Source organism: Dysidea avara, chromosome 1 (genome assembly GCF_963678975.1).
Source record: "Dysidea avara chromosome 1, odDysAvar1.4, whole genome shotgun sequence".
NCBI lineage: Eukaryota > Metazoa > Porifera > Demospongiae > Dictyoceratida > Dysideidae > Dysidea > Dysidea avara.
The window spans coordinates 41933653-41961425 of NC_089272.1; the positions used below are offsets into that span (position 1 = coordinate 41933653).

Sequence of the window (27773 nt, forward strand, 5' to 3'; positions counted from 1 at the left end):
ATTGTTAATAATATATTATTTCATCTGAAGGCTTTGTAACTCCAGGATTTTTGTCACATGGGAAGGAAGGGTCTGCAACAAAAAAAAGCTGGCTGCTGATAAACCTTGTTGTACAAAACTCAACTTAGTTTGAGTTCTTACTTCAATTGATCGAGTATGTGCCAGATGTATGCACCCAAGTATTTGCATGATCATGGTAGCTATAAGTTTATTTATATTCCATGCTCAATGTACTGCAGACTAGTATGCATAAGTTCACACTTAGCTAGTTTTGTACCACCTACAGTATCTGGTCTAGAAATTCATCCTGAGTTACATATTCTCTATTAATTATTTCAATAGCTAATATCCATTTCATATGTGTTGATAATGATAATGTGATGTGCATGACTGTTTTGTTACATGTATAATCTTTGTAACTATGTAAATGTTTGTAGCTAACCAGCACTGGGTGCTTCCATGTACAGTAATAATAAATAAATATCAGGGGTGGATATAGGATTTTTCCAAATGGGGGGGGGGAACTGGTTACAGACATAACAACACATGCACAGGTGACTGAGAAATAATTTTTTGTGATGCTGAATGGTTATTATGCAGAGATTAAGAGATCATGTTCATCAATGCATAGTCATATGGTCATGACAATTTTGGAAATTAGGCTCTCTAAAGTGAATTTGAGAGTGGTTTCAGCATGATTTTTTTTTAAATAGAGCAATATCATAACTATATGTGCTATAACTTATGACCTCTAATATTAAAAGCATCACATGCTTTGTGTAAAAAACGATGTATATACAGAATCTAGGGCTATAAGGGGCAACTACAAGTTGATAAAGCAAAGGTGGGGGCATAACCCCTTAGCCCCCCCCCTCCCCTTGGATCCGCCGCCCCTGAATAGAGTATAACTGACTGTTCAATTAGAGTATCTCGATCTTCAAAGAAAATGGAGTGAAGGGGGCTCGTTTTCACTCTTTAGATCCCTCTCTTAGAGATAAACAATGGTTTTATGGTGTTACAATATCACTTTGGACTGCTGTAAGCTGGTGCAAGCTTCCCGACTCGAATACTGACTTTAGCTAAAGCAGCCTACTTTGTGGTCGCATGCAGTCCGAGGTCACACATACTTTTTATTTTTCTTATGTAATGATGGTTTTCTCTCAAATCGACTGTGATTGTAATTATAAGCTTTATTAGCCGATCAGAACACCAGCACTAGTTGCTGGCATGCCATATAGCGGGCAGTGGAGCCATATAGCTAGCATGCTTAGCTAGCTACTGATTTACTCATGCCATACCGTATATTGACTAGCTAATGCAGTAATAAATGAAAAAGAACACTGCTGCAAACCGATCCAAAGAGGAAACGCTCAGTCCTCTCTTGCCAGGAAACCTGTGCTGTAAGTGAAGACTAAGTCTTTTGTGGGTCCATCTCTCCTTTTTTATTTTCTCCCTTATAAATGCTTCCATTTCGTCTAGCAAGCATTTCCCAGACATTATTGCAAGCTTATTACTATTATGAACTGTAGATCTTGCATGGTGTAGATAACTTATATATACTACATAAGTGGTTAGATACCTACTTAACCCTTAAATCCTCATAATCCAGAAAACTGGATTTACACTTAATAAATACGCATGCTTTGCACAAAGCACTGTAACTTTCGGAGCGTTCATTCTATGGTTATGCAATTTATGTCATTCTACTCTTGATGTAGCAAGGGTCAAAATGATACCTAGAGTTTTACCCGCTAACGCTAAATGGTGAAGTCAAAACCAGCCGTGAAAATAACTTTTCTGTAAGAAAAAACGCAAAACCTTTACATACCTTTATAAAATGGTCGATAACTCGATGGTAGCTGATCCTATCGCTTTGCAACAGCAACTCTTCGTGAAATTCTGCATCAGGCCATATATGACTCACGTGAGTAAACCCACAATCGAAATTAAACACGTGGCAAAAATTTTGGAACATGGAGATGTGACTCGTCGTTCACCGCTTCATATCAAGTAAGCCACTGTAGTTACAGTGTTCATTTAACCTTCTCCAAGTAGCCCAGTAAACACACTTTTAATCTATGTGTATTTGTAGGCTGTAAGAATTAAGTTACCCCACCTAGTGTCGCCATGTATGCCCATATTGTGTAAACAAGCATTTCCGAAAAGTGTTCTGCGGGTTTAAGGGTTTTAATTGTGGTAACAACTGAATTCATACAAGTAACTAATGTGTCAATTTCTTGCCTACCTTTATATGGGCTAGCTAAACGTTATTGGTAGCAATATAAGATAGCACAAAGTGCTGTACAGCCTTAATACTGAAATAATGAAATATAAATAAATGCAACCTTCCCTTCAGTGCTATTCATAAATGTGACTGGGCCTGCAAAAATAGGGCATGTGGGCACATTAAAATTACCTACTTTTTCAAACTTTGATGTGTGATAACTTCGTATTCTATTATTGTTTGGCCATGAAATGTTCAGCACTTATTAAGCATTTAGTTGGCTTTACAATATAAGTTACAGAATGAACCTATTTTATCCCACTACTGAGATATGGGAAGTTATGTGGTGTGGTGTAGTTTGTGCCCACGTGCCCTATTATCGCAGGCCCAGTCACATTTAATGTTAAAAACATTAGCTAGCTAGCTAACAAAAGCAACTTGGTAGTGGGCAAACATTAGCTAGTTAACAAAAGCAACTTGGTAGTGGGCTTAAAAATCGAAGAGGGTACAAGGAGTGCCCACTTCTTCAGCCATGTTCTTAAAGTTATATTAACAATATCAAGATACTGTATTAGAACAATCTAAACTGTCATAAAACAGTCATCTCTTACCATCATGCAATTAGCTTATATCCCCTTTATCACTCTAAACGTTCCCATTACATGCATGGTAAACAAAGTTGTGAGTATTTCTTATCCAAAAGATATATAAGCATAAGCATAATATTATCTAATCCAAAACAGCCAAGCTGTAAAAAAAGAGTGCGGCCCTGAGAAAGGCTATGGTGAAAAAAGATGTGAAATCCAAGGTGGCGGCCAAGAAATGGCTGTGATGGTAGGTTAATGGTAAAAATTTTAATAACGACAATTCAGGTGAATTTTGTGCCAAGACCAAGCGGCACCAAATTCACCTGAATTGTTGTTATTAAAATTTTTACCATTAACCTACCATCACAGCCATTTCTTGGCCGCCACCTTGGATTTCACATCTTTTTTCACCATAGCCTTTCTCAGGGCCGCACTCTTTTTTTACAGCTTGGCTGTTTTGGATTAGATTTCACTTCTTTTTGTATTTTTATACCCCAAAGGCGGCCTATGGCCGGCTTTAGGGATTTTAACCTGTAATTTTTTTCTTTATTACAGGAAGAAGAAAAGATGAAGCAGGGTGATTTCTTTGTAGCTGACCTCTCTGCAAGGTGATCCTTCTAGCTGATCTCTCTACCGGATGACTTGTTTGTAGCTGAACTCTCTACAGGGTGATTTGTTTGTAGCTGAACTCTCTACAAGGTAACTTCTTCTAGCTGATCTTTCTACAGGGTAATTTGTTTGTAGCTGAATTCTCTACAGGGTGATTTGTTTGCAGCTAAACTGCTGAACTCTCTACAATGTAACTTCTTCTAGCTGAACTCTCTACGGGTGGCTTGTTTCTAGCTGATCTCTCTACAGGGTGACTTGTTTCTAGCTGAACTCTCTACAGGGTGATTTGTTTCTAGCTGAACTCTCTACAAGGTAACTTTTTCTAGCTGATCTTTCTACAGGGTGATTTGTTTGTAGCTGAATTCTGTACAGGGCAATTTGTTTGCAGCTGAACTCTGTACATGGTACGTAGTTTCTTTGTAGCTGAACTCTCTACAATGTAACTTCTTCTAGCTGAACTCTCTACAGGGTGACTTGTTTCTAGCTGATCTCTCTACAGTGTAACTTGTTTCTAGCTGAACTCTCTACAGGGTGATTTGTTCGTAGCTGAATTCTCTACAAGGTAACTTCTTCTAGCTGATCTTTCTACAGGGTGATTTGTTTGTAACTGAATTTTCTACAGGGCAATTTGTTTGCAGCTGAACTCTCTACATGGTAGTTTCTTTGTAGCTGAACTCTCTACAATGTAACTTTTTCTAGCTGAACTCTCTACAGGGTGACTTGTTTCTAGCTGAACTCTCTACAGGGTGATTTGTTTGTAGCTGAATTCTCTACAGGGCAATTTGTTTGCAGCTGAACTCTGTACATGGTAGTTTCTTTGTAGCTGAACTCTCTACAATGTAACTTCTAGCTGAACTCTCTACAGGGTGACTTGTTTCTAGCTGAACTCTCTACAGGGTGATTTGTTTGTAGCTGAATTCTCTACAGGGCAATTTGTTTGCAGCTGAACTCTCTACATGGTAGTTTCTTTGTAGCTGAACTCTCTACAATGTAAGCTGAACTCTCTACAGGGTGACTTGTTTCTAGCTGAACTCTCTACAGGGTGATTTGTTTGTAGCTGAATTCTCTACAGGGCAATTTGTTTGCAGCTGAACTCTCTACATGGTAGTTTCTTTGTAGCTGAACTCTCTACAATGTAACTTCTTCTAGCTGATCTCTCTACAGGGCAATTTGTTTGCAGCTGAACTCTCTACATGGTAGTTTCTTTGTAGCTGAACTCTCTACAATGTACCTCCTTCTAGCTGAACTCTCTACAGGGTGACTTGTTTCTAGCTGATCTCTCTACAGTGTAACTTGTTTCTAGCTGAACTCTCTACATGGTGATTTGTTTGTAGCTGAATTCTGTACAGGGCAATTTGTTTGCAGCTGAACTCTGTACATGGTAGTTTCTTTGTAGCTGAACTCTCTGCAATGTAACTCCTTCTAGCTGAACTCTCTACAGGGTGACTTGTTTCTAGCTGATCTCTCTACAGTGTAACTTGTTTCTAGCTGAACTCTCTACAGGGTGATTTGTTTGTAGCTGAATTCTCTACAAGGTAACTTCTTCTAGCTGATCTTTCTACAGGGTGATTTGTTTGTAGCTGAATTCTCTACAGGGCAATTTGTTTGCAGCTGAACTCTCTACATGGTAGTTTCTTTGTAGCTGAACTCTCTACAATGTAACTTCTTCTAGCTGATCTCTCTACAGGGCAATTTGTTTGCAGCTGAACTCTGTACATGGTAGTTTCTTTGTAGCTGAACTCTCTACAATGTAACTTCTTCTAGCTGATCTCTCTACAGGGCAATTTGTTTGCAGCTGAATTCTCTACAGGGTGATTTATTTGAGCTGAACTCTCTACATGATGGCTTCTTTGTAGATGAACTCTCTATTAGGTACCTTCTTCTAGCTGATCTGACTACAGGGTGACTTGTTTGTAGCTGAATTCCCTACAGAATAACTTGCAATGTAATATAACTGAGTAAATTATACATGCAACTGAATGCTTTATTAGGGTGACTGTTCTATTAGAGTATCTCGATCTCGCATTTGCTGCACGTAGTTGCCTTTCGAATCATAACTCAGTGATTTATAATCCGATTCTTCTGTACTACTGCAAGAACTTTCTATGATGATTATTCCAGCTACATACAGATTTTCAGCTCGTTGCTCTAAGCGGTTTGTCTGGTAGACACGAAAACTAATAATTTTTTATTCATAAAAATCGATCGCGTAATTTTGACACAGGTTGGGTTTTGTGTCATATCTCCATGGTCTTTATCTCGATTCCTTTCAAACCACAAAAAGGCACTCCTACGATGGTTGCTCCATCTACATATCAATTTTCAACTGATTCCTCCAAGGGGTTTACCCTGTAGGCGTGACAGACCTTCGACCTTATGTTACGCAAATAATCGGTCATAACTCCGTGAATGTTCATCGGATTCCTACCAAAGTTGGTACGGAGATCCGCCTTAATGAGCCCTTTAAGTGTGCCAAATTTCAGCCCAATCCGAGCACGCATTCGTGTTTTATGGCGAATTTTGCGAAGTGTGCGAAATGAAGAAGATGAAGAAGAAGAAGAAAAAAACGAAGAAATTAAAACGAAATTTTGTTCGCTCGTATCTCAGAAATGGCTGGAGCGATTTTCTTCAAATTTGGTATGTAGACTCCCCTAACTGGGTGGCATGTCTCTAGCAAATTTGGTTCCAATCGGATAAGGGATCACAGAGCTACATAGGTGTGAAAATTGCGTTTTCTTTCTTCCTGTTAATATACTCACGGTGTGGCGCGCCGGCTTCTTGGGCCGCACGACACACTATCGTGTGTCTTGATGTCAAAACTGTTCAGAATACATCACCAACCAAATGCAACAAGATGCTATAGTTATGCATAAGAATTACTGAACATAAAAATTTAGAGTTATAAGTGTCTGGGGTTGTCCCTGAATCTGCTTAGTACTTAAGCTAGGCATGCAAACTTGATCATTTTTTTCATCCACAAAATATGGAATTTGGATGCTGGCGGGAGGTCAATTTTTGTTATTCATTTTGAAAGAAAATGCTCCAAACCACAACAATAACAATTTATCTGTAACTGTAAATTAAAGGTTAACTATAATGCCTTCTTAAAAGTGATATTCACACTATACTCTTTTACTGAGCTGCTAGGTACATTTCTTGTGCTGTAAAGTGAAAGCCCGCATCTGAGCACGATACATGGACACAAGACTAATATCAGCATTTGAGGAGGCCAGGTAAAAGTGATGTGCATGGGTCAGGATGAGAAAACAATTAAACAAGTTTGCCCTGCATTACGCTATAAATTCAAAGCCATAACTCCACCCATATTATTAGACTCATCAAGTGATGATATACTCTCATTATTGGTGATAAACTTTGAATCCAACATGGGTCTACAGATTGCAAACAAAAAAAGAAAATAAATTAAACATTATTTTTCTTAATTAGTCATCATCATTCACCTTCTCTTTTTCTCTTTGTGTAAATTTTTTTAACACATTGTCCATCAGTGATGATCTATGTTAACATCATTATGAAATGGTTGTATATCTACAGCGAAAGATAGACAGCACATAAAACTTTCATCTGTCTTTCAGTTAGCCACCGCAGAATCTGACTGACCTCAAATATGCAGTTACACATATAAACACACAAAATCATCATCACTACTCGTTGTATGAAATGATTCCCTAGTGCTGTTTACTTCTTGTGTGTGTGTGTGTGCATGCAGAATAAGCCAATCTTATGCTAGGTAGAGAAAAAAAACTTAACCACATGTAAAGTCTGTAATGTGAAAGCTATAACCTTTGAGACTGTACCAGTCTTAACAGGTTCATTAGCAACTGTACTGCAGCCCCATAGGAAATCCCAAATTATAGAATTCTTAATTGCACAATTCAGGATTGGAGATTATAACTAGGTTAGTGTTTAGTAAAGATCTGACCATTGCATTGTTTACTTTCATTCCATTGTTTAGGTTAACTGACAGTTACAAGGGCTCTATAATTTGGGATTTCCCGTAGGGCTGCAGTACAGTTGGTAACTAATCTGTTAACAATGGTGCAGTCAAAGGTTAGCTTTGACATTATGGGCTTTACCATGTGGGTTTTTTCTTTTGTCATCTTTCTGGTCAACAAATATATAATAATACCAACATCAAATGGCTTAGATCAGCCTGCACTAACACACTCACAAGTACACTATATGTAAGAACCAGGGGAATCATGCCTTAAGTTTGTAATGACACTTCAGACTGCTCTTATCAATGTTGTCTTAGGTCGCCGACTGACTACCTGAAAATGGACTAGAGCGTTGGCCTAGTAATCAAAAGGTTTCGGTTTCAATGCCGGGTAAGGCCCAATTATTTTGGTGATGTTGTTGCTTCCTTGAGCAAGAAGCTTTACTCACATTGCTCCAGTATACCCAGCTGTTAAATAGGAGCCTTGTGACCTGGTGTCAACTGGGCAAGCAGCAGCTGTAACATCAATGGGTACCTGCATGGTGTTTACTGGGGAAGCAAATGCCAACTGTCCATGACTCACATAACAGGTGAAGGCTCAGGTGGGACTTTGTGTGCTCATACCCTCACCTGTGAGGCATGGTACAGCTTTCTGTGGGTTACTAGTCATACCCCAGGAAGATTTTCCAGCGCCGTCTCTAGTGCCTGAGTAGCGCACAGGTGTCCCATTGCTAGTCACTGGGTAGGCATGATTGTGGCAACATGGCAGCCAAAGGCTTTGCTATTTATTTATTTATTTTGATTTGTGTGTGTGTGTTTTATACAATATCAAAGCTACCAAAGACATGGATATGCATTGGTATTTCATGAATTTCTAAACCAACAGTGTAAATGGGCCATGAAAATTTACTTATCCCGTAGAATGGAATTTTCATGGTTTATATAAACATTTTTTTCATGGGCATTTCATAGCAATTGCCATGGGCCATGCCATGAAACTGTCATGATTTCCATTGCACATTTCCGTGGGTCATTTAGAAATTCATGGAATAACCATGCTTATTCCATGGCCAGTTTCTCTGGTAGTGAAAACGGTTTGACAGCAGACAATTAAGCTATAGCTACTTAACAGGTCTGTTCATAATTTTATGATGCAGCTTGAAATGCACACTGCTAGACATGGGCGTATAATCTTTTAGGTGGTAGCTGTCCATTTTCAGGTAGCCAGTAGGCGACCTCAGTTAGCCCAGTGACATTGATAAGAGCAGCCTGAAATGTCATTACAAACTTAAGGCACGATTCCCCTGATTTTTACATATAGTGTACTTGTGAGTGTGTTAGTACAGGCTGATCTAAGCCATTTGATGTTGGTATAATTATACATTTGCTGACCAGAAAGATGACAAAAGAAAAACCCACATGGTAAAGCCCATAAAGTCAAAGCTAACCTTTGACTGCACCAGTGTTAACAGATTCATTAGCAACTGTACTGCAGCCCTATAGGAAATCCCAAATTATAGAGCCCTTGTAACTGTTAGTTAACCTAAACAATGGAATGAAAGATAATAACAGAGTGCTTTATTTTCTTTAATTAAATGCTGACTTGCCCAGCTATCGTCTCCAACCCAGAATTGTAAAGGGATATATATTTTTTTGTTAGGCAATGCATAAAACCCCAACAACAGCAAATAGCTTGTCACCTGCACACACACACACACACACACACACACACACACACATACTCAAGCGTGTCGATCGATCCCGACCCTACAAAGGCCACTTAATTTAGGAGATGATAGCTGAACCCACAAACACTCACAACTGAGCCCACAAACATTCAATATTCATCTTCTGAGTGTTTTCAAAGCCAGCTCTTATAGCTTAATGTTTAGGGTGCAGTTCCATGCAGGTTGGGGTTGCTTCACTACCATGTACTGCAAGGCGCAATACAAACAGTGGTATAGATTTCCACACATGCCATTATCTTCGTAAGTGTATTCAGTGTGCCTTGCAGTACACTGTATTTGCAGACCTAGTCTCTTAGTGCCCAACTTTAAAGGTGTGGGAAAACTCAATGCAGTAAGATGCACACTGGAATGTAACCAGTGACCTCACACCAACATATACTTATTATCGATTGTAAATATGTGAAGAATACTAAGAAGGTGAAGAGCCTGTGAAAGACTTAAAAGCCTGTAAAGCATCTTGTTCTTCAACTTAATGCCTATTATCATCTTGTTCTTCAACATCTTGTTCTTCAACTTAACACTTCTCTTGTGCCAGAAAGCAAATTCTACTCTGGTACAGCCACTGGACCACGGCGGTTTGTTGGCATATGGAAGTCACTGGCTATATTCTAGTTCTCGGACAATCAATTTAAGAACTCTGGAACAATGTATTTCATTGTAAACAAGTGACAAACACATAGAATTATTCATATTGGTTGGCATCAATATTATCATCTATTTGGCATGAAGCAATTTAATCAGTGGCACTCAAATTCGAGTGATGTTTTTTTTTTACAGTGAGTTTCCCCAGACCTTTTTTTCAGAGTAGGAACTCAATCGATATGCACTGTGAAGGTGAAAGGTGGTCTGGCCATGTGAGACTAAGTGATGTCACCATTTACATGCATAAGACAAACCTTAAAAATGAAAAACATTGTAATGAAACATGCCTGTCCAAATTTGTCTTCCAAATTCAGCATAGATATGACGGCATTAAGTTTTCCTTACTTGCTGGGCTATATCAAAGTTGTAGTGAGCTGTTAGGCTTCTTGACATAGGAAGAGATTGCATGATGACAGGTGTTGGTCTGTATTCTTCTCCATCCATCAATAATGCCTTTATTTTGGTTCTGCTGTCCTTGCATTGTTTCTTGTAATAGTCACACTCCTCCTTAACTATCTTGAGATGTCTTTCAGCAGTTTTGATGGCCTACACATAAAAATTTAACTTGACCTGTTATAAGTACAGTAGTTATCATTCTCAAATAAAAATATTGCACTTCCATGCTTAGGTCATGTATTATGAAACATAATAGTACATTATGTGGAGCATGGGGACCTACCTTTAGAAACCAATAGTAAAAGAGTAGCCATTGTACAGTACCTACTACATTAAAATTGTATAGAAACTCTAGGCATAAGCACTACCAGATTTTCTGCTGATATACACAATAGCCACACATAATATTCTAGCACACCCACTCTTTTCCCGTGCTGCAAGAGGTATGATACACTTCCAATAGACAAGTTGTGATATCACCCTATAGGAATGTGAGGTGTTGATAAGGTGGTAAAAATTTTTGATCAGTTTTCATTCTTCTGCACTTTTCCAGTCAATACCTCAGTCCCATTGTGTTATACGTCTCGCCATACATGTTTGCTTCACACACTATGATAGTACATCTCTATGTCTAATGGCCATGCAATTTTACAAGCAATTAGAGTGTATTTATACTTGTATTGTACTCGTAAGCTATGATCTACATGTCAGTTGAAAAAGTGCCCCAACATCATTTAAATCCCCCCCCCCCCCCTTCCTCCTACCCATAATTTTGAAAGACCTGTTTTGCCTCCCCTGAAATTATTTTCTAGAAACATTCCTGCCAATAGTTGTTTTGATAATTGATGGCTAATTGATTTATAAATTAATTGAAACTAAGAGCCCTAGTCAATACCAATGTATTGGAACAGATTGGTATCGGCAATACAAAGCTGTCGATACCACCAGAGGACACTCATCTCATGTACTGTATCTTCAACCATCCCTGACTACGTTTCCAGTAGGGAATAAGTTGGCTGGGCTAACAAAGTAGCAAATAATTATGTGTTTAACCTACTACATTGGTTTCGTGTGTATTCTAATAAATTAGAACTCATGAATTCCTTTTAAAAATGCCAGTGCAGCTATTCCTCAGAAAGAAGCAAGTTTTATGGAGTTTGCAGTAATATACAATGTGTAAAGGCAAAGCACAGATGTTAATTTGTAGGAGTCTGACTTTTAAATGGTGATAAAGCTTGTCTAGGCTCAGTGTTTATTCGAGGATTAGTTTGTTTTGGGGTTGACTCAATCTGGAGTTATCCTCCCTTTCTGTGTAAAGATGAGATCTTAATTCAAGTGATCACAAAGTTAAGTTCACAGCCAGTATAATTTTTTGAGATCAAGTTGAGCAACTTGCTGGCAATCATGTCATTTTATTAAGTACTGATTGCTTCCTGTTAGGGGGTTATCCTGCCTAACAACCCTAGATTAAATGCTGTCTAGGCTTCAGTGTTTAATATTAGTGTCGGTGTTGGCGAATTATTTGCTAAAAATATTGATATCGGAAGTATCGGTAAAGGTGGTATTGGTACATCTCTAATTTTAATAAACAAGAAAGTTAGTAAAAGTCTCGTATGGCTTCTTAAACTGAACAAACAATTTTGTTCTCAAACTAGGACTGCCACAAACCATATTAGGAATGCAAACAATGTCCTTCAATCATGTGCAAGGGACTGACCTATATATGTTTGTGGTTAGTTGCCATTTAAGAAGGCATATCATACTTATGCTAATCTACAGTGATGAACAAACTAGGTACAATAATCTTTGGAATTGAGTTACATGAAGGCCAGCATGCATTGCAGTGCTCTGATCGATATCACTTTCTGCCCCCATAGCAAGTGTATACTAACAGACTACCTGTGATTTTTCACCTTCACATCGATTCATTGATCTTGTAATCATTGCACTATTTTGGTGACAGGTCCAGCACAGGTCAGACATTGGCTTCCCTATGATGATATGAGGCAGACATGTCTTCCAGTATCTGCAAAATGTTGATAGACCGACTGATAACATGCCACTGACTATACACGATTCATCATAAAGGGTGTTCTGGAGTTAGAAAATTAAAAATAAAGTAAGTCATCAACTCTACAGTGTTATCTTTTTGCTTATGCTTGATGACAATATCTTAATATCATCCTGCTTGTATCCAGGAATCCGTGCAGGAAGAAGGATGCCATTTTCTTCAGGGTAATCGCTGATAAAACGGACTATATGCTGGAAGACCTCATATGGAGTGACATTGTGTGGTAACTTCCCAGTACATGAATGCTCAAGCCATCGAATATCGGTGATGTAGTGATTTTAATGCCAGCAGTCTCTCCTTGCTGATCCCGTGAAGGAATCTAAGGCACACTTTACGGCCATTATGCATGTATGTTGTGTGTGCCCTTTGTCTTTCTTCAACTGTGTATCCACCATCTGTGATGTGCTCTCTGTTGTTGGTCAATGCCATCATAGCTCCAGTAAGTGCCATGTCAAGGTCCTTGTGACTCAAAAGATCAGCTTGGGCACGATGTGATATATAATAGTGCAGAGTAAAGAAGTTGCTAGAATTGGGACTCTCAATAGTGTAAGGCCAAGCCAGTAGGTATAGCCCTGGAGAACTCCAGAACTGTGAGTAATAGTGTGGTGCGATTTTAAAAATTCTGCCACAAAAAGGGAGATTGGTCCAAACCGTAAGAACCCCCCTGGCCATGCCCTTGATGATGTGATTATTTTTTAAAGCAGGTCTTATTTATATTTGTAGTTGTTACTTTGTTGAAAACTTTAACCTTGTTGCTTATACCAGGAACAGGGCATGACGCTAGTAGTTCTTAAACACTTTTAACTTCTAAACCCCGATAGGGAAGTCACTCTATATTCACTACTGCTCAGTGGTTTGTTGAATCATAATGATGCTGGTTTTTAGAGGAAGCCACAATGAGTTAAAGACCTTATTGCACCTATCAATATTACGCCCCACTACCCCCTTCCCGGGTGTACACGGAGGATTAATGGGGATTTGATCCAATTTGAACTTAAAATTAGTGGGGGATTTGATCGAATTTGAACTTAAAATTTGCCCCACTAGTGGGATATTTAACTGTTCAAAAATGTCAGGTTGTTGCTTCCTGCAAGAATAACCGGTTTTAAAAATACTTATGTGGGGATTTGACCACCTGTCATGTCCGGGGATTTGATATTCGGAAAAGTCAAATCCCCACCCCTCCCCCACTATTTCCCGGGAAGGAGGAGGTGGAGGATAATATTGAAAAGTGCATAAACATTAACTGCTATGTTAATTATGAACACCTTATAATATTGTGTGTTCAAAATCACAATTTTATACATTTGAACTATGCATGAAATTCAAAACTTGCATGTGTGTGAGATTGCACCTCAATCCATGTTGTTCATGCCAGAGGTATGACAGTTGAGTCTAACTAAAACTACATACGAATTTTTTTTTAATAATGGATTTTAAAAAAGTAAACAAAATAGATAAATTAAAAGATGGCATTTTAATAAGGTAAATTGGGATCGCTGAAAAAAGTAACAAAACAAGAAGGGATCGCTGAAAAAAGTAACAAAACATGAAGGGATGCTGGGGTTGCAAAGTAAGCCACAAATCCATAGTTTGACTTGGCAGAACAGAAAAATATTAAACATAATGTTTTACTTATTGTGTTATGAATTAATAGCCATATAGCTACCAAGGTAGAGTAAAGTCAAAAGAGGATCACTTTTTTCAGTGATCCCTTCTTGTTTTGTTGCTTTTTCAAGCAATCCCTATCAGTGGCGTAGCCAGGAAAAATTTTTACCGATACAAAGTTTATACGTTGACCAAATTGAGGGTCTGCTTCTGACTCAACTGATTCACAAATACTTTTCAAGTATGGGTGGTACAGCATTTGCAGGTTGACTATTTGGTTGGATGGAGGAAACTGTTTCAGAAGACTCTGGACGTTTTTCTACATGTCATAAGTGATGCTCCAGCATAGTTAATGCTATAGTATACCATGCTTCAATCATAAGAGTAGTTTAATTACATGCAACACAACTTACTCCGGAGATATTTTGAACAGTCAGGCCATCCATGAACTGTAATGGAGGTCATAGTCATGCACACTACTTTTTATTGATCTGATGTGATGTTTAAGTCAGAGATAATTCTTGTGATGTTCAACTGCATGTGTTAAGCATGTCGAGCTAGGGAGTCTGGGGGAATGCTCCCCCTCAAGGAAATTTTACTTTGAAATGGAATGTGGAGAAAGCTTTTTTTTTTATTGTGACAGCTAATGCACAATCAATTAGCTCAATGTAATGCCATGCAGTTAAAAAGTAATGTAAAGACAATAGACATAAATGTAAATGATCAAGCAGTGTAATGGGAATAGTGTATTGAATGCTCTATTAGAGTATATTTCGATGACTGTTCTATTAGAGTATCTCGATCTTTTACAAATTCAAACCACACAAAATAGAATGTATGGCTGTAATACTTATCAGGGCTGGAGCCTATGGTACCTTGATGGTGCTGGACCACTTTTCAGCTACTGGGGTACAGCAATGCTGTCTAGTAACGTTTAAGTAGAAAATCCGGAGTGTCAAAACTCAGGCCTGCTCAGCCTGCTGTTAAGCATTTTTACCAAGGCAGCTACTTTGGTTGCCTCAATGGTAGCTACGCCACTGCCTATTTACCTTTTTAAATAACCATATTTTTAATTTATCTAGTATAATGTGTATGTCAATTCCCTCTTTGTACATGCACAAGCACACACAAATACTCACGCATACAGCTTCTACACACACACACACTGTATACACCCAACACAAAGTGTTACAGCTAGCAGCATCGTTTGTTCATCTTCAGGAAGGATTGTCCTTGACCTGTTGAGAATACATTGCTATCAACTAAGGGATTAAGAGAAATTGTAAGTCTTTTGAAGACACTTTAAGGAACACGTTCGTGCTACAATATCCTATGCATGCTTATGCACACGACCATTACACATGCATGCAAACATGTGTCCTTAAAAGTAAGTAATGTTCAGCCGTGCACATATTAACTATGCAATGGAAACACTTTCTTACATAAATCATATACACTAGCCTTTAGCTGAATGTCATGAACCACGATAGTGGGTTCATAATAGGTATGGTGGAAATTTTCAAAGATACTTAGATACTTATATGTGACTGAATTTGAGAAAACTGTCGATCTACGCACAAGAATAGATTGCGAGATACATGGTTTTAAAGATTTTAATCGAGTATAGCTTGAGAAGGCCAAAAGTTACGAGTTTGAAATTTTCACCGTGAATGCAGCCACCTATCACTACTGGACAATGATCCATGCTATTACCATGAAATTCCCATGATCCTATGAAGTACGCATGAAAGCTGCAGTTGGTTTTTTTTTCATGGGTAATGAAATACCCATGAAATGCTGGAGTAAAATAATGTACCCACGAACAACCCATGAACGAGTGAGTTTTCATGGGTTTGTATACCATGAAAATCTGTGAATCACAGCCATGAACAACCTGTTGAAAACCTATGAATAATATTCATTGGCTTTCCACAGGTTTTTCATAGGTGAGATTTCACAGGCTTTTCATGGGTTGTGCATACATACAAACCCATGAAAACTCACTTGTTCATGGGTTGTTCGTGGGTACATTATTTTGCTCTGTGCATTTCATAGGTATTTCATTACCCGTGAAAAATACCAAGTACAACTTCCATGGGTATTTCATGAGGATCATGGGATTTCCATGGTAACAGCATGGATTTATTGTCCAGTAGTGTATGCTATTTAACACACTTTAGTCAGCAGTAGGCTAGTTATTGACATAACCATGATTTTGAGGAACCTTTTTCACCACGGTATCTATATCACATGTACATTACCTAGGGTGGTGGTGGCGGTGGTGGGAGGGCAATTGATATATGAAGAGAAAATGGCCGAGCGGGTTATATGGAGTGTCCAGCCTTATTATAGGGCCACCATTTCCACCAGCACCGTTCAAAGTGAAGGAAATACACTTAGAAAATGTCTGGACAGCTTCTCAAGACAGTCCACGTCTGTAGCTCCGTGCTCCAGCTGCCTAGTGCCATTCCAAGGTGCCAGTGTGCTCCCAGTAGCTCACACACGCCCGTACAAATCCACTCGAGAAAGCAGCCTTGGCAAAGTATTGACTTGGCTGTGGTGCAAAAGTGTAGTGTATTGATGTGGCTATCCATTTATGGTGAAAAGTCAACTTCAAGGTTGTGTGTGTAGATCGACGTTTTTGTAAAATTTGGTCATATATACTTATAAAGATACTTAGATGCTGAGATACTTAACTTTTATGTTGGAGTGTTTTGGACTACAGTGGAACCTGTCTTAACTACCACCTCTATGGTAAGACCACCTCTCTAAAATGGTCAACTTTAGATTTACCTACTGAAGAAGGTATAAACTAATTCACCCATCTAAAGCATGATAATAGCCTAAGCAACCAGGACAATGATGAAGGTGTTGGTTGGGTGACAATGTCATAGATAGTTTGACTTTGTTTCGCTTTGATTTTTGGTGAATTTACAACTCAATATTTTTTTAATAGTTCCCATGAAGCTTTAGCTTTAAAATTTCTTGTTTGTATGTATGTATGTATGTACTTGTATGTATGTTTGTTAGTTTTTTAAATTTTATAGGGTTTACTTGGTGAAGTTGGAGAGAGTGGCATAGACCCTGGCCCTAATGTATGTCTCCAGTAAGTCATTAATCCTGTTTTAGTCATACTCAGGGTGAGGATGGCAACCTTGAACCAACTGGTGCTACTGGAGCACAAGTGAGTCATCTTTTATTGTTTGTATAGTGTGTGTCATGTTGCCTTTGTTTCTGATTCTTCATTAAGAGCAAAATTATTTGTAATTTCACATCATTAGGGAAGCCCATGATCATTTGGTCGGAAATGCTATAAGAATTGTTTATGAAACAATTCACGGAAGGGAACTGAGGGCTCCCAGGCCCAGCTGGCTTGCCTGGAGGGAAGGGAGCATCAGGACTCACTGGAACTGCCGGCTACCCCTCTGGAACCTGGTGATGATAGAGATGACGTTGAAGATGGAGACCAAGGAGAACTTGTGAGTGTCCGGTTTTTTATTGGTGTATGTTACATCGTGGAGACTTAGCTTACATACATTGCTTTATTATTGTGCGTGTGTTGTGTGTGTATGTGTGTGTGTTTGTATGATTGTGTGTGTGTGTGTTTTGAAGTGTTCACTCAGTCATTTGTGTATACCATTCGTACCTGTGTATATGCACACCTACATATGTAAATACACATTTAATAATAAATAAATAAACCCACTCTTAATAAACCCCTCTGTGGTGGTTAACACGCCAGTTACAGTTGTGAATGTTGAATGTGCTGTACATGTATATAGTGGTTTTACAAAATTTAGTTATTTCTGTGTAACCAGACCCTAGTCTGGGTTTTGGTAGCATACAATAGAATTAAAGCTGCACTCTTTTCCCCGTGCTGCAAGAGGTATGATACATTTCCAATAGACAAGTTGTGATATCACCCTGTAGGAATGTGAATTTTGATCAGTTTTCATTCTTCTGCACTTTTCCAGTCAATACCTCAGTCCCATTGTGTTATACGTCCCACCATGCTTGCTTCACACACTATGACGGTACATCTCTATGTCTAATGGCCATGTAATTTTACAAGCAATTAGTATTCATAGGCTGTGATCTACATGTCAATTGAAAAAGTGCCCCAACGTCTTTTAAGTTCTGCCCCTCCTCCTGCCTTGAAAGACCTGTTTTGCCTCACCTGAAATTATTTTCTAGAAACATTCCTGCCAATAGTTGTTTTGATAATTGATTGAAAATTGAACAATCATTCATTCAATCATGTTTTGACAAGATTTTAAAAATTCTGGCACAAAAAGGCAGATTGGTCCAAACCGTAAGAATCCCCCTGGTCATGCCATTGATCATGTGATCATTTTTAAAGCAGGTCTTATTTATATTTGTAGTTGTTACTTGATGCCATGCCCTTGATCATGTGATCATTTTTAAAGCAGGTCTTATTTATATTTGTAGTTGCTACTTGATGCTTTATACACAAGGTAGATGATCAACTATCACGCGCCATTGTTGGTTGAGGGCAAACAAGATCTTTGGCATAATCTGGACAAATTTCGCGGATCTTCTGAAATAGGTAGTATTGACAATCTGTACTTAATCCATCTGGTACAACCTGAGATGGCAGACAATGGGGTGAGGGATGCCACAACGAATCCTTCACCAACACAATTTGGCACTCATTGCCAGAGTTGGAGCTCTTCACAAATACTGTGCCAGGTGAGGTAGCTTTAATATGAAAATGCTGCATTTGGGTAATCCCTTTTAAAGCAGTTTTCTTTGTGTGCTCCTCAAAGAACTCACTCCATTTGTAGGTTGGAACAAAGTAATCCCCTTCAAGAGTGCCTACTAGTTGTGGAACATTGACAAATGAAGAGGTGCTGATCACATTGGCAATGTCATCCAGACTGCCAACCTTTGTGCGGCGAAAGGTCTGCTTTGCAAGTCAAGTCCAAAGCACCAATCAGATGTGAACTTTGTATGACCCACTGGTAGGAATGATATTTTTATCTCCCGATGTAAGCCAGTGAGTACACGCCACATTAGGTATCCCATCATGTATCTGTTTTTATTTTGTCCACAGCAATTATCTGCGTGCAAGTGGACCGATGTCTCCCCTAATCCATGGTTGGCAAAAAAGTGATGATTGAATTAGCACCTTTTCCAACGTTGAATGATTCATCTATCAAATATGTCACCAGCACAGTATGGGAGGTATTGGTTTGCTTTTGAAAACAGCTACAGTGCTTACTTGCCGTGGTATAACCTCGCAGCATACACCGGAGATGGCACATTTGCGTGGCGTAAGGAAGTACACAGGTCCTGGCTGGAAAGGGTCGCTTGGATAATGCACCTATTGGAAACGAACATGTGTATGTAAGTTACAGTGAACATTTTTACCTGCTGCGCCATGTCAAAGCTGTAGTGCCTTTTCACTTCTGTACTCAGTTGGAGGGTTCCGTCTACTTCAAACTGGTCTTTCAAGTTTTGTCGAGTTGTCTTGCATATGGTCCGATATGCAGTCCTCTCCTCACTGATGATTTTAAGATGGTCCCTAGCCAAGCGTATCACCTGAAGAAGGTACAAAAATACAGTGATGTCTAAATCCAGTGTATAACATACTGTACGATGGATGTGGTTCAATGTCATCTCTTGTTTTTTTGTTTTTGTTTTTTTAATTCTGGTCTTCAGAATGGAACAAAATATGTTATTTTCATTGTCTATAGACTTTGTACCATACACACAATCCATTGTATAGTGTGTTATATAACCAGTAAATTTATGCAGGGTAATCTCTCTAATCTGACACTTCTAACCCAAGATATTTCTGATAGCTAGCTAGACCTGTAGAATTTTACATCCTTTATAGTTAAGTGTCAGATTGTAGATTGCCAGAATATGAAAATACCCTCTCTTTTTTGTGGTCTGATCGGTTGGTGACCTTCATAATAGCAGTACTATTTTGCTGGCATGTCCAGCATAAGTCACTGCGTGGCTTGCTGATGATAACGTGCGGGAGCAAGTCCTGCCAATATTTGCAAAATGTCCTGTAGGCCACAGGACCTAAACCCAAGGCAGCAGCACTTTCAGTTAAACAGCATTCCTTGTATCGCTGCCATATTTTCTATACAATAATACAAAGAATGTTTTAACTTCTGCAATGTTTCACAAGTAATAATACTTAATTCATAATACTTATAATGAATTCTTGATAAAAGGCTTTTCATACATAGTCCATTGGCTTTAGAGAAGTTGCTGAGAAATAAGCTAAGTTGTATATAAGTACATAAGCAGCTACATTATTGCATTTTTTTTGTGGGAGAACAAAAGCACTACCACATATTGTCTTTTCCATGCAGTACAAAGTAGCTATATACTGTAAACTTGGGAAAATGCTGTTACTGGAATGACAGTGGTCGCCTCCCATGTCATAAATAATATAGTATAAAATAGGGATTGACAACAGTGACGTCACTACGGACAATCCTTGTCACGGGTTAGACTTGTCGTTAAGGGTTGACCAGTTTACAAAATATGACCTTCATACAAATCTTCAACCATTGTGGAGTTAGTTAATACCAAAAAAAATTGTACTTTGTCTTTGTCCTGAGTAATAGCACCACACAATTATTGGTGCCATGCCTGGGCAACCAAGGTGATGAAGTTCAGAGACAAACCGGTAGTGCACTGCTGTGATTTGATTGCACTCTCCCAATGAAACATTGAAAAAAAGTAAATTCACAGAGATACCAACTCAAGTTAGTAAGATATGACCACTCAAAGTCTGAACCTGTAATGAGTATTGTTGGTACATAAACTATTAGTTCCTATGGAATGACATCACTGTTGTGAATCCTGCCCATACTATATCTGTGTTAGAATGCTGTGGCTAACTTTTTGTATTAACAGCTGCTTGGTGTGGGTTAATTAGGTTCATGAGGAAGGAGACAAACTTAACTTATGGCTAGCATCACTAGTAGCATTCTCTGACGCACTATACAGTGAAATTTGTCATAGCGGCTACCTGTTTATAAAGGCCATTACAGCTAAATAAAATTCTCTAATGGAGAATTTGTACATAAACTGCCTGTTTAAAATATTGGTCTGAAGGTGACCACTTATATGAGTATGTTTTGCTTACCTTATTGCTTTTAGATGTAGGTAGCAGCTTTATGTCATCCCTCTTGTACCCGGGGAATTCGGCACGCAACAGAATGGAATTCTGTTCTGAATAGTTCTGTATGAACTTTACCAGGTTGGTGATGTGCTTAAAAGAAAGTGCATTGTGTGGGGTAACTTTGCTGTTTCCATGAGTCCGGGGACATAGACCATTATTGAGATAACTCTTCTTAATGGCTGGAACCCTGTGTTTCCCCACACTATGCAGAAAGTTGTATGTTTTTCTGCACAACTGTTGTCCACTGTGCATGTAGGCAATACATGTTTTCTGTCTTTTTGCAGGTTTGTGGCGGCCTTCTACCACTGGTGGTATTGGCTTAAAGTCCTCAGAATCTATGGTGGTGGATGTGCAGCTTAGTGGAAGGCTTTATGATGGATTGAACAAGCGCCTATTTTTAAGTGTACAGAATAAATTTTGCTGTAAATTATTATAAAAATACTTTGATTGTGCCTATGATCAATATTATGTATTCGAAAAAATAGCTAAGATTTTGTTCAGGTAACATTGTTGGTAGCTCGGATGGGAGCCAGTGAAATTTAGTAAGCTTAAGGGTATATAAAACTTTAGCATCTTTCAAGATCATCTACCATCTTTTCAGATCGTGGGGCAACCCCTTCCCACATGCATGGCACTTGCTCTGCCAAGTCATGATCAGTGAGATCAAGGGCTTTGCCAGGATTTTTTAATACGCTGACTGCTCTATTAGGGTATATCGATCCTGCATGTCAAATTTCTGAAATCTACCTAGAATTACTACTGAAGTCTTCACTCAGCATTGTATCAAGTAAACTAGATAACATACAGTTCATTAAAATTTATTGCAATCTTTGAATGCCTTATCAGTTTACTAAAATTTTATGAGGCAGCTGCCTCACAAGCCGTCCCGGAGACATGCATGGCTAAAAGGGAAGCCTCGTGCACTGACATAACCTAGACCTAGTCAAAGGCTGTCCAGCCCCATGTATGAAAGTGAATAGAGGGGGAGAGGTATTCACGATGTGTTTTTTGGGATTAGCTAAAGCCGGGTAGTATCGCAATGCTGTATAGAAACCTTATAGCTAGCCACTCAGAATATTGTAATGGTGTATGCGTATAATGGCTTCAATTAATGGAGCAATTAACGCTGGGTGGCCACAAAAGCCAAGCAAACCAGACATGGTTAAGCTTAAAAGCTCAAATTTGGAAATTGGATTTGGCGAAATCCAATTTTCAAAACTTCAAAAGAATAAGACTTTAGCTCGTTGCGCGCTGTGTGAGCAAAGCACTAAAGTTTAATGCTTTTATGTAGTAATAATTGGATGATGGAAAGATCCCGTTATCAAACCTCTTAAAGTGTTCATCTCTTTCATCAACTTAGATTTGGGTATTGAGACATGTTATTACAATGGGATAGACAGTTATGCTAAGATGTGGCTACAGTTATTCTTTCCATTGTATCTGATATTGATAGCTACTTTCATTATCATAGCAAGTCGATAGAGGTATCTTTCCATCATCCTATTATTATACCTACAAAGCAAAAAACTTTAGCGCTTGGCGCGCTGCGCGCGCCAAGCGCTAAAGTTTTTTGCTTTGTAGTTTTGGAAATTCAATTTCACCAAATCCAATTTCCAAAGTTGAAACTGTTGAGCTTTACCATATCTGGTTGGCTGGCTATTGTGGCCACCCTTCGTTAATTGGCCAATTAATTGAAGCCATTATGCATACACGTTATTACACTGCTCTCAGTTACAATAAGGTTTCTACAGACTATCGCGATATTAGCTTATCCTCCTTTAAAAGAAGCACACTGAATGCATCTCCCCTTCCTTCCGTCTAGGCTAAGGCTTCCCTTATAGCTATATGCTTCACTGACAGACTCAGTAGAATAAGTGTATGCCACGAGTAAAATAAGTGTATGCACTAGGTAGAGGGAAGGGGGTGAGCTACCCCTGGGATCTGATCCGTAATCTGAGAGTTGGTATATAGACGGGTTGCCTATTTAGGGCGTGTCCCTTGTGTAACGCGAGAAAACGCGACTTTCCGTTTTACGCATGATTACAATGTTGGTCAAGAAGTCAACAAAAAACCCATTTTTAAAAATAGTTTGACAAACGTTTTTGATTCTTCAAAGGTACAAGGTGAGTTAAAATCATCCAATCTATCATTCTAAGTAGTAGCAAAGTCTTACAAATAATGTTTTCAACGAGTTTTATCGCTATCCCAAAACCCGAGATTGAGAGAAAAGCATCTTCTCGTTCAGCCTTCACCTTACACGCTGGATATGTTATAGCTCGAACCTTTCTCTATAACATACTTTGTTCTGAAGGCTGGCTAACTCTTGCTTGCTAAAGTTAACCGAAACGTTCATTTTCTCCATTAGCCGTAATACATTTTTGACTTAGCGAATTCGGAAAGTATGTGGAAAATTTACGGTAAAACGACCACACCTTAAAAAGGCAACCCGTCTATAGCATAGGCTATTCTAAGGAAGTGGGCCTGGAGAGACATGTGCCTCCTTCCCTTGCTGAGCAATGAATTACTTAAACTATTGGGGTAAGTTATAGTACAGCTAGCTATAGATAGGCATTGTTCTTAGCATTCTTAACAATTATCAATTAAACCATTTTAAGCCTTTAAATTGCAAAAGTCAAACAACCTAAGTGTTAATTTACATTCCCCCACTCCCTCAAAATTCCAATTTATACTAAATCTATATGCCATGCAACAGTATTGTGACCGGATTTACAAAAAAGGGTCTTCCACACACATCCAATTCCATGAACTTGGAAGGCCATAACTTTGTGTTTAAGAGACGCACAAATCTGAAATTTTCCCTAGCCATTACGCAATGTTGGCACTAACCACTGACCAAATTTCAGGTCAATAACTTGTTGTATTTCAATTTTATGGATCGTCAAAGTTGGTAAATTAGATGTGTGTGGAAGACCCCTTTTCGCAAATCCGGTGACATCTCCCCCAGGTCTAGAATCACCTGGTAGGGTGCACCAGGGTAAAGTTCATGCACCGGTCACTTTAATGTCAAGGTGGCATCTGCTTGGTATAGAGTTTACTAGATGTGTTATTATTATGGTAAGATTACCATGTACACTGTATCTCACTGCATACAAACATAATTTGTATTTCTAAATTTATTCACTGATGTAGATAGATATATATGTTGTGCAGTTGAGGGAATATGACCCAGTGATGCTTATAAATTTTATAGGCATCAGTATGGAAAATGATTGAGGATTCTTATTTTGTGTAAAATATGATTACAGGACATTATGTATCATAAATACACCCTGTCCATATTTTCAAAATCAAGCCACTCTGCCCTTATTTAAAATCTAGTACGGATGGCAGCAGTATTCTACTCTGGTTTGATTGAGTAGTTGTGTGCACCTGTGAAGTCCTGTGAACTGAAAGAAGACATTTTTTATACCTAGCAATTTAACTGCCTACCAGAGCAACAAAAGTCAAATATACCTAATAGAACAGTCAACATTAGATTGACATGTTCACTACATTTTCTGTCACACTGACACATGCCACTACACACCAACTACTTTGTTATGACACACTACTCCATCATGGCCCTTTTCCTTGGCTTATTTCAAGTAAAAGCACTAACCACCTTGGATGCCGATCTAAATGTATGCTACTACAACAAGGCAATGTATTAAAATAAAAAATATTACACTAGAATGGGTGAAGCAGTTATCTTGTTAGGGTGATAAAAACAGGCTGTAACATAAGGTCATTCACTGGCATTGTTGATAACTCCAGTGTACAGGAGAAGCAAGAGGATAAAATAAACAAATAAAAGAAATTACAAAGTAAGCACATAATATTATAATTATTAAAGCATGTGGTCTGTGTGCACCACCAGTGGTTTAACCTTGGAACTAATACTACCCACAATATGTCAGTTATATTTTCATACTGCTCAATTTAACTTAAATTAATTTTGCTAAAACTTCCCAACAAAAAATAATTATATACCTGTACAAGGGACCCAATGCAAGAAATCATATTGAGGATAAAACAATCAAATAATTGATACCATACCAAAGAATGGACTAGAGTTTCAACACACAAACTCTTTCCTTACATAATTCATTTAATAAAGTAAAATAAACCTGATAGAACAGTTACTATATTTACTACACACCCTATTACACTGACACATACCTCTACTCACCAAACACATCTTTATGACATACCACTCCATCTTAACTGCTGCTGCTGACTTACCTGAAGCACAAGACACTATTGGGCCTGGATGCAGATATAGATGTACATTACAGCAACAAGGCAGGTAAAATCAAACTACACAAGCATGGGTGAGTAACTGATCTTGTTGACAGGCTCCATGCAAGCCACAGTGACGAAAATTGCAAAAAAAATACAAAGTCACATCATACTATTTTAACACATGTACAGGGTGATTCAGGGACCTAGTTAATACTCCAGTATACAAACTTGTACTTGGTCTGGAGAAGCAAGAGTAGAAAGTAAACACATAGTATGCAGCTCATCACAGTGTGCACCACCAGTAAAACTGAAACTACCAATAATTGCTCAGTTACTTTATTTCTTTCATATAGGTAAAATTTATAATTAGAATTTTAACTATTCTGCCAAAAAAATCTGCATGAGGAATCCAATGCAGAAGTACTATGTAGGACAAAACATCATTGCAGAAAACGTACCATATGTTGGCACCAAAGAACGGACTATAGTTTCCACTGCATTAACCTCTTAATTTCCTCACTTCTCAACCATGGTACATTCAAAATTTGCAGCAGAACACAATCATCGGACTACTGACTTGATGTCTGCATGATTACTGTATATTCTGCATGTACAATACATACATATGCAGTATTCAGTGTTGGTGATTCAATCACTTGAAGTGGTATCTCACTATAGTCAATGATGTATCAAACATCAAGTAGCTAAACTAGTCAATAGTGTCATGTAAACCATCACATAACAGTCAATGGTGATCCATCAAGCATCAGTAGCTACAACAGACCAAGGTGGTGTATCAAACATCAAGAAACTTTACTAGTCAATGGTGATGTGTAAACCATCTCACAATAGTCAATGATGTGTCAAATATCAAGTAGATGTAATTAATAGTCAATGGTGGTGTGTAACCCTTCTCAGAACAGTCTATATTGATGTTTGAATAGCTAGAATAGTCAATGTAGGTGTGTTAACTATTTCACAATAGTCAATGATGTGTCAAACATCAAGTAACTAGAATAGTCAATGGTCCGGTGGTGTGTAAACCATCTCACAACAGTTGATCGCCATGTGATGTGTCATACATCAAGTATCTAGAATGGTCAATGGTGGGGTGTTACACACCAACATTGGCTATTAAAGCTACTTGAAGTTACATTGACTATTGTGAGATGGTTTACATACAACCATTTACTATTCTAGCTACTTGATGTTTGACGCATCACATTGACTGTTGTGAGATGGTTTACACACAGTGTGTAAACCATCTCACTTACAGCAGTCCATGGTTATCTTTCAAGGATCAAGCAGCTAGAATAGTCAATAGTGTTGTGTAAACCACCTCATAATAGTCAGTGAAGTGTCAGAGATCAAGTAGCTAGAATGGTCAATTGCCCACTGGTGTTAAACCATCTCACAACAGTCTATGGTGATGCATCAAGCATCACGTAGTTGGAATAGCAAAGGTTTACATGCCACCTGGTTACTTGATGTTTGATACATTACCACGGACTGTTGTGAGATGGTTTACATACACCATTTACTACTCTAGCTACTTTACGTCTGATACTTGACATGGATTGAATCTACAGTGACACCTGTCTTAGTGACCACCTGCTAAAAAGCCCACCTCAAGAAAAGGTTCTCTAGTTAGAGATTTTTATGTTAACCCACCACAACCTTTGGCCTATGAAGGCCAAAAAGTTTCGGCCTGAAAGACAAACAGATGGACTCTGATATTATAAAGATTCTAGCTTATCACTGACTGTTACATTGAGATGATGATAATGGACGCCTTCCAGCATAGAATTACTATGATATATACAGGTAGCTCTGTCTTCTGCTTTCGAAAATGAAGTGAATGTCTCTATAGAAAAAGTTTATTCCCCACTGTAAGTGTTGTATTGATATAATACTAAAATGCACGCTACTAAAGTCAGTTCAGTTGTTTACCAAAAGCTCAGTGTAACTCATAAATATGCATGGTGTACGGTGTAGCTACACTACATCACAACAATAGTCAACCACAACTTCTCAAATCAATAATATCCTGCTGGGATGTTATATATACAAGAGTAATGTATGATAATATACAGGAAATGGTCAGTATAATGAGGTGATATTATTAATGAGGTCATAAAATGTACCTTAGCTGTGTTCCAGACCTACTTGACTTGGCCACTAAAAAAACAGTTTAAAACTGTCAAAAGTCATTAGCTAGACATTGCAGTGCAGTTTTTTTACCCTGCTATTATCAGAATTCTTTTAAGACACACAAGATTACTGTAGTTGTACATTTATAATAGATCACCATATCATAATTTTTTGTTGTGCCATCATCGATCATTGAATTTGAGGTAGTCTACACACACAACCATTGACTATTCTAGCTACTTGATGGTTGACACATCACCATCGATCATTGCATGTGAGGTGGTCTACACACATTACCACTGACTATTCTAACTACTTGGTAGTTTACACGTCACCATCGATCATTGCCTGTGAGGTGGTCTACACACA

General features: G+C 38.4%; 1 protein-coding gene and 1 long non-coding RNA gene across 11 annotated transcripts in view; one reads left to right on the forward strand and one right to left on the reverse strand.

Annotated features, from left to right (window-relative positions):
• Positions 1-1905: 1905 nt before the first annotated feature.
• The window catches only part of LOC136264701 (uncharacterized), a 60971-nt gene continuing 35103 nt past the window's right edge, over positions 1906-27773 (forward strand). The window contains exons 1-11 of one of the 8 annotated variants that reach the window (XR_010705288.1): positions 1907-2010; positions 12128-12283; positions 12363-12559; positions 16891-17027; positions 17125-17322; positions 18293-18553; positions 18649-18860; positions 18918-19048; positions 19108-19210; positions 19260-19414; positions 21296-21484. This is a non-coding gene — a long non-coding RNA (uncharacterized lncRNA). Of the gene's footprint in view, positions 2011-7696; positions 7770-12127; positions 12284-12362; positions 12560-16890; positions 17028-17124; positions 17323-18292; positions 18554-18648; positions 18861-18917; positions 19049-19107; positions 19211-19259; positions 19592-21295; positions 21485-27773 lie in introns of those variants that run through there. The other 7 variants (XR_010705291.1, XR_010705289.1, XR_010705292.1 and 4 more) reach the window with 7 other exon arrangements.
• On the reverse strand, positions 6527-12281 carry LOC136264674 (uncharacterized). Of its 3 annotated transcripts, none has more exons than XR_010705274.1 (4): positions 12078-12281; positions 10114-10314; positions 6882-6969; positions 6527-6812 (listed from the first exon to the last, which is right to left on the reverse strand). XR_010705274.1 is itself a non-coding variant. In XM_066059454.1 (4 exons), exons 1-4 carry the CDS (start codon positions 12220-12222, stop codon positions 6724-6726), a joined length of 504 nt encoding a protein of 167 aa, XP_065915526.1. In that variant the 5' UTR covers positions 12223-12281; the 3' UTR covers positions 6527-6723. The 3 variants fall into 3 exon arrangements, 1 of the variants encoding a protein (XP_065915526.1); XR_010705272.1 differs by having other exon boundaries at positions 12064-12281; XM_066059454.1 differs by having other exon boundaries at positions 6882-6936; positions 12064-12281.